The following is a 12,209-nucleotide window of genomic DNA, read 5'->3' on the forward strand; positions in this document are numbered from 1 at the left end:
TAAACTCACATCTCTCATGTTTCCTGCATTGTCAGGCAGGTTCTTTACTATCTGAGCCACCAGGGAAGTCCAAAATTCCAGTACTCAACACTCACACTTTTAAATCTAGTTTCAATTCCTTCATTAGCTTTTTTGTCCCATATCCTTATTTCCACAAACTCCCCTTTCTCTTCCCATAAAATCTCAAATCTTCAGGTTAATAGATGAGGGGTGTGGTTGCTCTTCACCGCTTAGGGTATGACCCCTCTTCCACATAACTGCTATCTATGTAGCTGAATACAAACTTTTGGAGCTTTCCTTCCTGTTTGCTGAGCAGCCACCCCTCCAAACTGAACCATTATATAAGTAAGTGTTCTTACCTCTTCCTGCTAACTTCACTTTCCACCTGGTATCTCACGTCTTTCACTGTTCTAAGAAGAAGCTGGGCAGATTGGACATAATGGCAAGACGGTGTCAAGGAGCTTACATATGTTTTTGGGTTATAGTAAGGTGTGCAATTAAGTGTAGATTTAAGGATCAAATTCTAACAGAATCCCCTCCTTTCTGCTCAGAGTATTCAGTGATCATAGGGTTCAAAATGATTTGTTACCTGTATCTGAGGCTGCTACTGAACATTCTGGTTTCATTGTTTTGTGTAGGGGTTAATTGTTTTGTGTAGGGGTTACGGGTCTCATCTCATAGTCAGAAGGAACCAAAAAAGTAACAAATGGAAATAAAGGAGTTTAAAAGGCAGGGACTGTTAAAAGAGCAATAGAAAGTCTGGAAAGGAAAAACATTAAGCTAAGGAAACAGCACCAAGTAGGGGTGTATAACAGTAATGCCACATGAAAATGTAAGGGATTATACATGGATAATTCAGAGGAAATTACTCTGAAAACAACTTTCTGGTTAGTTGAGGGGGAGGAAGAAATACCTGGACAGGGAAAGAAGACAACCATCTGCTGTGGCTTTGTATCCTTAGCACGCAGCCTAGTGCCTGGGCACAAAATATGTGCCAATGAATATTTGTATAAGAAGTAGAACACTGGCCAAAATAACCAATGTTTTGAGAAAAACTATACATTTCGGTGACACAGTCACTTCTATGCCCCACAGGCCCCATTTATGGCAGAATTTATGGGGGGAAGCGACCTTACTTAAAGGAAAGTATAAGCGTTGGTTCGTCTGACCCAGTGGGGGCGGAGGGAATGGGAATGCCAAGAAGAAGTAAGTCCAGCTTAGCTGGTATGAGACTACTCATGAGGTGTGTCTTTTACGTTATTGTCTGCCAGGCTCCTGCCCAACTTGTCTCCACCCCGTCGAGGAGTTAGCCAGGGGCAGTCTTCCTGTGGTTGTCACCAGGTATTCTCTTGGGGCAGCACGTCACTTTTCCTTCGGCCTCTCTCGCCTTCACCTGCCACGTTGCCCCTCGTACGCCTGAAAAGATGCAGAGGTCGAAGCACGTTGCTGTGCGGTGCTTGAAAGGCTTCCAAAATCAGTCTTCGGCGCCCGGCCCCCAACCCCAACCGGGATCCTGGGATCGCCTCGGGGATCCCTGTGGGTGCTCCCACCCTCTTCTAAGGTTCCCCCATCTGCAACTCAAGGCCAGCTTCCCTGGCCCACGCCCGGCACTCGAGGGGCGTCCCAGGGTCGCCGAGGGGTGGAAGGCTGGAGGGGCGCCGGAGCTCGCGCGCCGCGACGCCGCGCGCTGGATTTGCCGCCTTCAGCTGCTGCAGCTGCATCGGCGGCGGCGGGAAGAGGGGCGGAGGGCGGTGAGGAGGGCTGGAGCCCCGGCCAGAAGGGAGGGAGGGAGGGGGGCCGGGAGGCTGTGCCAGGCGATCCGGAGGGGTGCTCGGCGCTCCCCCGCCCTCCTTCCGGGAGCGAGGATGCAGACTCTGAAACTGGCGCTACTGGGCTGAGGAGGAGGCAGGGGAGTTGCAGCTCGCGCGGCTCGGTGAGTGTGTCTCCTGAGCGCGGAGAGGCGGGGGGGAGGCGGAGGACAAGGAGGAGGAGGAGGAGGAGGGGGAGAATGCCCGGAGCCGCCGCCGCTGCCGCCGCCGCCGCGATGCTCCCGGCTCAGGAGGCTGCCAAGCTGTACCACACCAACTATGTGCGGAACTCGCGGGCCATCGGCGTGCTGTGGGCCATCTTCACCATCTGCTTTGCCATCGTCAACGTGGTGTGCTTCATCCAGCCCTACTGGATCGGCGACGGCGTGGACACCCCGCAAGCTGGCTATTTCGGGCTCTTCCACTACTGCATCGGCAACGGCTTCTCCCGGGAGCTGACCTGCAGGGGCAGCTTCACGGACTTCTCCACGCTGCCCTCGGGCGCCTTCAAAGCCGCCTCCTTTTTCATCGGCCTCTCCATGATGCTCATCATTGCCTGCATCATTTGCTTTACCCTCTTCTTCTTCTGCAACACGGCTACGGTGTACAAGATCTGTGCCTGGATGCAGCTCACCTCCGGTGAGTGCGCGCTCACCTCAGCGGAGGCTGGGGGACCCGGGGCGCGGGAGCCCGGGAGGGGCGGGAGTGGGACCGACGCGGGCAGTGCGCGCCTCTGGGGGCCGAGCAACTTAATCCGCTCTGGCGGGAGCCCTGGGAGGCTGGAACCCCCAGGGTTCCTCAGCCTCACCATCAGCGCCTAGACTGGGGCTTTCGAGAACCTCCCAAGTGCGGGGGACGCCACCCAGAGGGACACGTCAGGGGCAGGGCGGTTGCTGGGCCGAGTCCGCTAAGAACTCGAGGTGGGGAGAGGAAGCGGCCGCTTAAGGCGCGAGCAGAGAAACTAGAGGGGCTGACAGGCGAAAAGCGGATTTGGAGCGATTGTAGTGGAAGGAGGGTCAGCCTGCTCAGTCCCTCTCTAGGACTGTTTAAGTCATTGCTTTCTGAGCGTGATTAGGGTTGGGGGCTGGAGTGAAGTTGTTTCTCTCTGTCCCAGGAAGTTATAAAATTTTTATCATCAGTCTGGAGGTGAATAAACCCGAATTCTGTTTTTGGATTTACCCGTTTAAGAAAACTGTACCGTAGGATGTTCCTTTGTAATTCCCCAATGTCAAGTCTTCTGTTTGCTTCCTTGTCAGAGCAAAGGTCCTTCCATTCCATCTTTAAACAGAAATCTTGAGGGAATCAAGATTTCTCAAGATCTCAGTTTTGAGGAAGTGGCTTTAGGAAGATGGACACAGAGGAAAGCTTGTTTCTTTGGTGTCTCTGATCACTCTGACTATGGATGATAGATTGTTGCTAGTTGGAGAATGTGAAAGTACTTTTTCTGAGCATCCGAGTTACTTTTAACCCCAAAAGAGACGGAGGGTGCATTTCCTGGTGGCTCTGGAGAGTCCTGAAACTGACTCCTTTCTCTTGCCTCCAGCAGAGATTCCCTTTCTGCTAGCCACCTTCGATGCCCTGCCTTCTAAAGGTAGACTCCATCCTCCAACACTTGACACCTTCTTGTTCCAGTATGGTGGGGGTCCTTTTGATGTTATGGATGATCTGGTTGGAAAAGCAGAGGATATCTCAGGCAGCCACATTCTCATTTGTGTTTTAGTTTATTGTTCTCCTTCTTCAAAGGCGTTACCTTTAAGATTTTGTAGTTTTTCCTATGCCTGGGAAGGTTTTCTAGGGAGTAGGGCTTTGATACCTGTGTTTACCAGAATGTTACAGGCTGATTAAGTTCTGAAGGGTGCCAGACAAGAGCATTAAGGTTCATGATCTTATGCTGCTAGTTAACTATAGGAGAAGCTTGTGGGAGAATAAACTTGTTTGGAAGTTATTTGCTTTGTGTTAAGTGTGCTGCAGCTGATTTCCATTTGCCGTAGAATGTGAACATATGCATTTGAAAGGGGGTCTCACTAGTAGAGACCCGGCCCCGCATATACATACACTGTTATTCTTAAATATAGAGTTTTCTGCTTTTCTTCTGTACTTCCACTCTCAACTTCTTCAAGCATCCCTCCCCATGATTTTTCTATATAATGTCTTTTATGGCCATCTCAAGAGCAGACTAACTTTGAGATTAGGAATAAATTAATATATTATTGTTGTTCTTGACACTTAGCTCTGGTTTGACTTTGAAGACAGCAGGACATTGAGGATGCAGATGCTTTAGCTATACAGGGTCAATTCTTTTTCTAATTTTAATTTTTCTAAGTTAAATGACCTATTTAGACTGGTGATTCAAATTAGATTGTTTTTTCAAAGGTCTGAAAGTGATTTGTGGGTGATTTCTCAACATATTACAAGATGTTTTACTTTTATGAGATTTTGTGTCTAAGCTGACATTGTTGTTTTAAAAAGGAAAGAAAGTAAACTATCTCTGGGAAAGAATTCCCAGCTTTGAAGTTAATACAAATTGCAACTATTATGATGTTTTTTTCTTTTCTCTTCCTGGAAGAGAATACAAAAAAAAAAAAAAAAATCATTTATTCTGCAGTAGTGAAATGTGATGTCATGTTTTCAGAAATTTGACATTAGTATGCTATCCTGTTTCCCATATATCAGTGTAAAATGTGATGATAACCTTTGTACTGATGAAGCTATAAGGATGTTTACTTCATTTTCAGATAAATCCAGATCCTTAAGTTCTTGGCACTTATTTGCCGTTTATATGGTATTTTATTTCTAGGTAAACCACCGAAGGACATAATTTTATTTATTAATGAACTATATTAGTTAAAGAATTGATTATGACTCAAAGTCAATTATATTAAGAGTTAAAATCAGTTGTATTCACAGATTTTTTAAAAGATGGGATAAAGAAGGTATTTCTGAAGAAAGTCACATTTAATGTCCTTTTCAGGTTTTTTACAAAAGTCTCAATACTAACAATATAGTTGACATAATTGTAAATTACTGTCAAAGTTTAGTTTCTCACCTTTAGACTGTTCCTCTTTGATATTAAGAAGCCTTCTTATAATTTACCTAGTTCTCTCAAGTGTAATTTGCTAACTATTAAAGATGAGACTTAATGTGCCATTTGCTTATCAGAGACTGTTTAACCTTCATTGGAAGTCAAATTATTAAGTTGTGTATTTAGTTATCTAAGCATTTTAATATAGTAACCTCATAAATCAGAGCCAGGTAGACTATAATATCCCATATGAAATAATACACTAAGATGAAAGCAGAAGACTTTCTTGTGGCAATACAACATCAAGAATTATTCTTTTATGATTCTGAACAATGAACTAGAAAACATACTTAATTTATTGGACCTGAAAATGATGTTGCTTTCTACCTAGATGTGTGAAACGACCATAATTAATGGTGCTATTATGAACACCTGCCCTCTCCCTCTCCCTCTCCCCTCTGAATCATCATTAACCTCAGTGGAGTGAAACTACAGACTTAGGAGCTGATATGTCACACTTCTTCAAGATGTAATCCTATACTTAGGGACTGTGCCTAACATAAAGAGTGAAGACATAAAAATAATGTGTAAAATAAATAATAACAATTAGAGGTGAAAAATTCCCCAAATCCACAAGGAAATTTCTTGAGAAGAGAGATGTTTCTTTCTTTTTTTTTTTTAATTTCTCTACTAATAAAAGAGGTAGATCTGTAATTGGCAAGAAGGGCAATAAAGTCCAGATCTTTTTTTTTTTTTTTGTAATCTGAATGGAAAGGGGATTTTGTCTTCCTGGGAGCGTGATTCTCTGATTTCATGTTTTTGTTTTCAAATCAGTATTTCAGTCTCTGTTTCCAAGTCTGTTAATAGCCAAGTCTCATAAAGGTGGAGATTTTTTGTTTTGTTGACTATAAGCCATTATCTTATTTTCAGAAATGCAAGTTTTACCAATTACAAGCCAATGAGATCTTTCTTTTTCTTTTCCTTTTTAGTTCTTCCTCTGTTTATTGCTCCCAACCCATCTCCCTCCAGCCCCTCTCCTGCATGTGTGACCCCATGGACTGCAGCCTGCCAGGCTCTTCTGTCCATGGAATTTTACAGGCAAGAATACTGGAGTGGGTTGCTATTTCCTTCCTTCTCCATCTTTTTTTTTTTTTTAATAAGCTAAAGCATTGAGGCAGAATTTGAAATTTTTAGACATCTACCATAAACTTTGGTGGATTATAGCAGATGAGGAGGGTCTTGGTTTCACCTGGGAAGAAGGAGCACCTAATCCTGATTGGATTTCGGTATTTGGGAGGGGTAAGATGGGAAGGGGGGGAGTTGCATTCACCAGATCCCTGTCGCTAGTCATTCTGAATTGTACCAACAAGAAGGGCCTCCAAGATAGTGAGCCTTGATTGTATAGCAAGTATGGCAAGGATTGAAGACTGAATTGCTTACTTACCTTCCCCAGCTTCCCAGTCTTAGTTTTTCCCCAGGTCTTTTTAATCAGCTTGCATTCTTCAGTTTTATACCTTTGCTGTTTTGGTGAGTTGAGAATCACCATAGGTAATTATCATACTTCTTAGGCAGCAGGAAGAGCCTTGGCATTGTTATGCCATCCTATCTCAAGACACTGTGCTCTTTTCTTGTATATCTTATCAGCATTTGGGATTACAAATGTGTTTATTTGTTTAATGTCTGTCTTTTCCAGTACATTGAAAGTTCTACAAACCCATGTCCTTTTCTCATATATCATAGTGGTCAAGATCATGGACACTGGAGTAAAAAGAGGTGGATGTGAACCCTTGCTCTGGTATTCATTCACTATATGACCTAGGGAATTAACCTTTCTGTACTTCAGTTGCTCATCTGCAAGGTGAGCATATAATTGTACTTACCTCAGGAGATTGCTGCAAGGATTAAATAAGCCAAGGTGTATAGGAGAACAGTGTTCAGTACATAGGGAAAGTGAAAGTCGCTCAGCTGTGTCCAACTCCTTGCGACCCCATGGACTGTAGTCCATGGAATTCTCTAGGCCAGTATACTGGAGTGGGTAGCCTTTCCCTTCTCCAGGGGATCTTCCCAACCCAGGGCTTGAACCCACGTCTCCCTCATTGCAGGCGGTTTCTTTACCAGCTGAGCCAATAGGTAGGGTTACTGTTCTTATGTTATTATTACTGCTGTATCTTGTCACACAGTAGTATGTATATGTATAGCACATAATAGGTATTCATTTTTGTTGAGTTAATGAATTAAAAAATGAATGATTAATGGCATGAAGAATGGAAAAAAAAGGAAGTTACTTAAAATGTGCCACATGCCAAGTTGTGAAGTGAATAATACCATATACTTTGAAAGCCATGATACTCATTTTTCTCTTGGATTTGTGACCCCAGCAGTAACTGCACTAAAGGAATTCTTCCAGAATTTTTTGATGGCCTAATTTATGATGAGCTTATTCCTAAATCAAGGGTTTTTCTGATGCATAGGTAATGATCTTTATTACAATGCTGGGATACAATCAATTATATATTAGGATCCAGCAAATTTCCCCTTACCTTTTAGTTTCTCATGAAAAAATATCATGTTATTAAAAATAGAGGTTTTATGTAAGAATCAAAAGGTTAGACTTTCCTTCATAAGAGGGGACTTATGAAAGACTTACTCTCTTTCATAAGAGTTCCATATTGGATTTCCTTACACGCCTGTAGGAGCAGTCAGCACAGGAGAAGAGGGTATGTCTTCCAAGCTTTCCTTTCATAATTTTGGGCATCATTGTAGATGTGCTCTTCTGGGATATGCAGGCCTACTCAGCTGTGTGGCCCAGCATGTGCAGAGCTTGATGGCGGACCTCTGAATAGACAAGGTCAGGATTTATTCAAGTTCAGAACAGTCACCAGGTTTCACCATTTGGCTGGTGCTGAGCATATGACAGGAGAAGGCAATGGCAACCCACTCCACTCTTCCCTGGAAAATCCTATGGACAGAGGAGCCTGGTGGGCTACAGTCCATGGGGTCGCAAAGAGTTGGACACGACTGAGTGACTTCACTTTCACTTTTCACTTTCATGCATTGGAGAAGGAAATGGCAACCCACTCCAGTATTCTTGCCTGGAGAATCCCAGGGACAGGGGAGCCTGGTGGGCTGCCGTCTATGGGGTCGCACAGAGTCGAACACGACGGACGTGACTTAGCAGCAGCAGCAGTAGCAGAGCATATGACAAAGTAAGGTCTTGCCTCTTAGAGATGCTAATCCATCCAAAGTTCAGAGTTCTGGAATGGCCCTGAGGAGGGGTTTTCCTCCGCTAGAGCATTTCAAATATTCCCCCAGATGCAGAGAAGAATGTGTACCCTCAGGAAAGGTGGTTTTCATTTTCTAACAACATATTTCACTTACAAGAATTTTCGATCTGCCAAGCCAAACTTACAAGAAAATGATTTTAAATGAGAATTTTGAAACTTTTTTTCTTTGCTTTTATGTAGTGTGAGAATTGAAGAGATGTTGGAAAATAAGTAATGTGAATATCAAATGAATTTTTATAACTGTGAGATTTTAAGCAAATATTTGTGAGAAATAATGGGCCCTATATAACCCATATCATATCTTATTAGGTATTTTCTTTGGTGTGAGGCTACATGTACATGTAAAAGCTTTTTTCCATTGTCAAAATGTTAAAAAGGTGCTTATATATTTTTTATAAATAATAAATATGTATACATACATAACTAGAACATTGTATCAGATGATTAATATGAAAATGAATTTTTAGTGATTGGTGCTTATGTTTGGTGTGACGATATCATGCAGTAAAAAGAATCCATATTGCCAGGCCAGTGTATTACATTTTATATCTTTACTTTAGAGACTTTTCAAAGTGAGCAAAATTTTAGATGAAAACAAACAGACCCAAACCTAGCAGAGCATATAGCTGTAGTTGCAGCCTGTGGCTCAGTGCCCTTCTGTGTGTGGTGTGAGGAGATAAACCATGGGGACAGGAGTAGAGAGAACTTCATCTCACACTGGCATGAAGCAAAGAACTCTCCAGGAGAATTTTAATTGGGGGGCTTAATAGCATGATAATTGGGAAAGTTTTAAAGTATAATTTCCATAATATATATGAACTTTGAGGGTCAACACAAACTTTCATTAATGTGATTTTTTTCCTTATAATGAGTCAACTGGAGTTTTTATTTGATATGAGGAAAGACTAAGAAACTGACCTTTATTCTTAATAATAACAAGAAGATATTACCGACAACAGAAAGCTAAGAGGCTGGTTCACATGGCAAATAGTAGATAAGTTATTTGGTGATTTAAACATAAAGCTGTTATGAAAAGTCACCGGGGCATTTCAAGAAAAGAAATAAGCAAACCATCCTCCCCCAGCATCCTACATGTTTATGCAACTATTATCATACAGCTCTCAAATTATGATTACAATTCTGTGACACATGTACTGCACAGGATCACAGCACTATCCTTGTTAAATTGTCCTAAGTGTAATCTTGAGCACATTTCTCATTGCTTCTACTAAAATAAAACAGAAGAATGAGTAGCTTGCAAGAGAAAGATAAATACTTTTTTGATCAATATAGACATGAACCATATCTAATTACTATTGAGCACAATGAAAGAAAATAGCAAACCTTTTTGAAATAGAGTTGCTGACATAGAGTTACCAGAATGGGTCTCTTGTGCCTGGATTCTGCTATCTTTCCTAATGAAACTAGGTGTCCAGCAGTGTAGGGACTGTATATGTGTTCTTAGTAGGAGAAAAGATCCTAAATGATAGGCTGTGTGAAATTAGTCTAATTGCATGAAATTTTGAGATTATGACTTATCGATGAAAGGGCTAGTCGAAGAGTAGTGAAAGGTAGTAAAATGAAAGATAAATAGTTGTAGATCAGAAAAAAAGGCCTTAGCTCAAAGGCATACATGAAGAACTTAACTAAGAAAGAACTTAATAAGAAAAATTTTCACATTAGAAAATCATGGCAGACAGGAGTCGCAAGGGAACTCAGCTTTGGATTTAGTATAGAATGTATCATAAACCCATTTACTCAAGTGTCTGGGAACTCCTGGGGCAGGGTGTGCTGCATGGTATTTTTGGTGTCATGAGAGAAATTGTAAAAATCAGAATGGGAAATGTGTATCATCATTGACAGAAGGCTCAGTATTTGAAACATAGGCAAATACATCCAGAATGAAGAATGACTGGGATGTAGAAGAGTGACAGCAAAAATAAATGAAATACGAAGAGAGAAGACATAGAAATTCAAGGCTGAAAGCCTGTGAAACTTGATAACATCAAAAGCCTGTTGAATTTGATATTCAGATCAGATCAGATCAGATCAGTCGCTCAGTTGTGTCCGACTCTTTGCGACCCCATGAATTGCAGCACGCCAGGCTTCCCTGTCCATCACCAACTCCCAGAGTTCACTCAGACTCACGTCCGTCGAGTCAGTGATGCCATCCAGCTATCTCATCCTCTGTCGTCCCCTTCTCCTCTTGACCCCAATCCCTCCCAGCTACAGAGTCTTTTCTAATGAGTCAACTCTTCGCATGAGGTGGCCAAAGTACTGGAGTTTCAGCTTTAGCATCATTCCTTCCAAAGAAATCCCAGGGCTGATCTCCTTCAGAATGGACTGGTTGGATCTCCTTGCAGTCCAAGGGACTCTCAAGAGTCTTCTCCAACACCACACTTCAAAAGCATCAATTCTTCAGTGCTCAGCCTTCTTCACAGTCCAACTCTCACATCCATAAATGACCACAGGAAAAACTATAGCCTTGACTAGACAAACCTTTGTTGGCAAAATAATGTCTCTGCTTTTGAATATGCTATCTAGGTTGGTCATAACTTTCCTTCCAAGGAGTAAGCGCCTTTTGATTTCATGGCTAATTTGATATTATCCATAGCTTAAAAATATATTGACACAGGACAAGCAGAGAGCTGGATTATGTGTTACAGTCCAAAACTGAGAGCTAATCCCAATTATCAAGAAAGAGAAATTATGATTACACCCCCTTTTTCCCCATAAGAAGTTGCCATAGATTCTGGGATAAAGGTATACAAAGAAAGATGATAGAACTTCTTGTATGATAGATGCAAACATGGAGAACTAAAATAACCTAAGAAAGAAAAAGTCATTGTAAATTTTGATAAAGAGCATTCCTACAGTTTCTCTTTGAAATTCTAGTTACAGATTGTGAAGCTAAATTGATATCTGTAATGCCTTTAGAAGAAGAACTAAAGAGCCTCTTGATGAAAGTGAAAGAGGAGAGTGAAAAAGTTGGCTTAAAGCTCAACATTCAGAAAACTAAGATCACGGCATCCGGTCCCATCACTTCATGGCAAGTAGATGGGGAAATAGTGGCTGATTTTATTTTTTGGGGTTCCAAAAATCACTGCAGATAGTGACTGCAGCCATGAAATTAAGACACTTACTCCTTGGAAGGAAAGTTATGACCAACCTAGATAGCATATTCAAAAGCAGAGACATTACTTTGCCAACAAAAGTCCATCTAGTCAAGGCTATGGTTTTTCCAGTGGTCATGTATGGATGTGAGAGTTGGACTGTGAAGAAAGCTGAGTGCAGAAGAATTGATGCTTTTGAACTGTGATGTTGGAGAAGACTCTTGAGAGTCCCTTGGACTGCAAGGAGATCCAACCAGTCCATCCTAAAGGAGATCAGTTCTGGGTGTTCATTGGAAGGACTGATGTTGAAGCTGAAACTCCCAATACTTTTGCCACCTGATGTGAAGAACTGACTCATTTGAAAAGACCCTGATGCTGGGAAAGATTGAAGGCAGGAGAAGTAGGGGACGACAGGGGATGAGATGGTTGGATGGCATCACTGATTCAAAGGAGATGAGTTTGAGTGAACTCCGGGAGTTGATGAAGGACAGGGAGGCCTGGCATGCTGCGATTCATGGGGTAGCAAAGAGTCGGACACAACTGAGTGACTGAACTGAACTGAACTGAATGCCTTTAGTGAGAAAAGGGAACTTATAGTGAGCATTTAGGGTAAATATATTTCTAGAGCATTTTAAGAACATAATATAGTTATAAGCTAGATTAATCGAAGTTGTCTAAATTCCAGTTGTTAATGACCAGCAATATTGTGATCTATGTGTGACATATTTTTTAACTGAATGTACATGTTTTAAGCAGCTGACTGGACAAGAAGTAGTACTGACTAGTTGACGTTTTTAAATAATCTTCATAGAGAAAGAATTGCTGTACTGTAGTGTTTTACAGATGGTGGCTGGTGACCCTTCGATGGGTCATGGTATCAGTTTAGTAGATAATGATCAGCATTAATCCTTAAATTAAAAAAGAATAGAAAATGTGAATGCAATGCAGATAGTTTGTGAAACCTTTATTTCTTTTTTATTTT

The 12,209-nt window shown here is 41.9% G+C and overlaps 1 protein-coding gene across 3 annotated transcripts in view; it reads left to right on the forward strand.

Annotated features, from left to right (window-relative positions):
- The first annotated feature begins 1,822 nt into the window (after positions 1–1,822).
- Positions 1,823–12,209, forward strand: part of LHFPL3 (LHFPL tetraspan subfamily member 3) — a 616,531-nt gene continuing 606,144 nt past the window's right edge. For 2 of the 3 annotated variants that reach the window (XM_070787247.1, XM_070787246.1), the window contains exon 1: positions 1,823–2,447. In XM_070787247.1, coding sequence (XP_070643348.1) covers positions 2,009–2,447 — 439 coding nt within the window. In that variant the 5' untranslated portion in view covers positions 1,823–2,008. The remainder of the gene's footprint in view (positions 2,448–12,209) is intronic. The other variant, XM_019958641.2, reaches the window with a different exon arrangement.

This window comes from Bos indicus, chromosome 4 (assembly GCF_029378745.1).
Source record: "Bos indicus isolate NIAB-ARS_2022 breed Sahiwal x Tharparkar chromosome 4, NIAB-ARS_B.indTharparkar_mat_pri_1.0, whole genome shotgun sequence".
In the NCBI taxonomy this organism is placed as follows: domain Eukaryota; kingdom Metazoa; phylum Chordata; class Mammalia; order Artiodactyla; family Bovidae; genus Bos; species Bos indicus.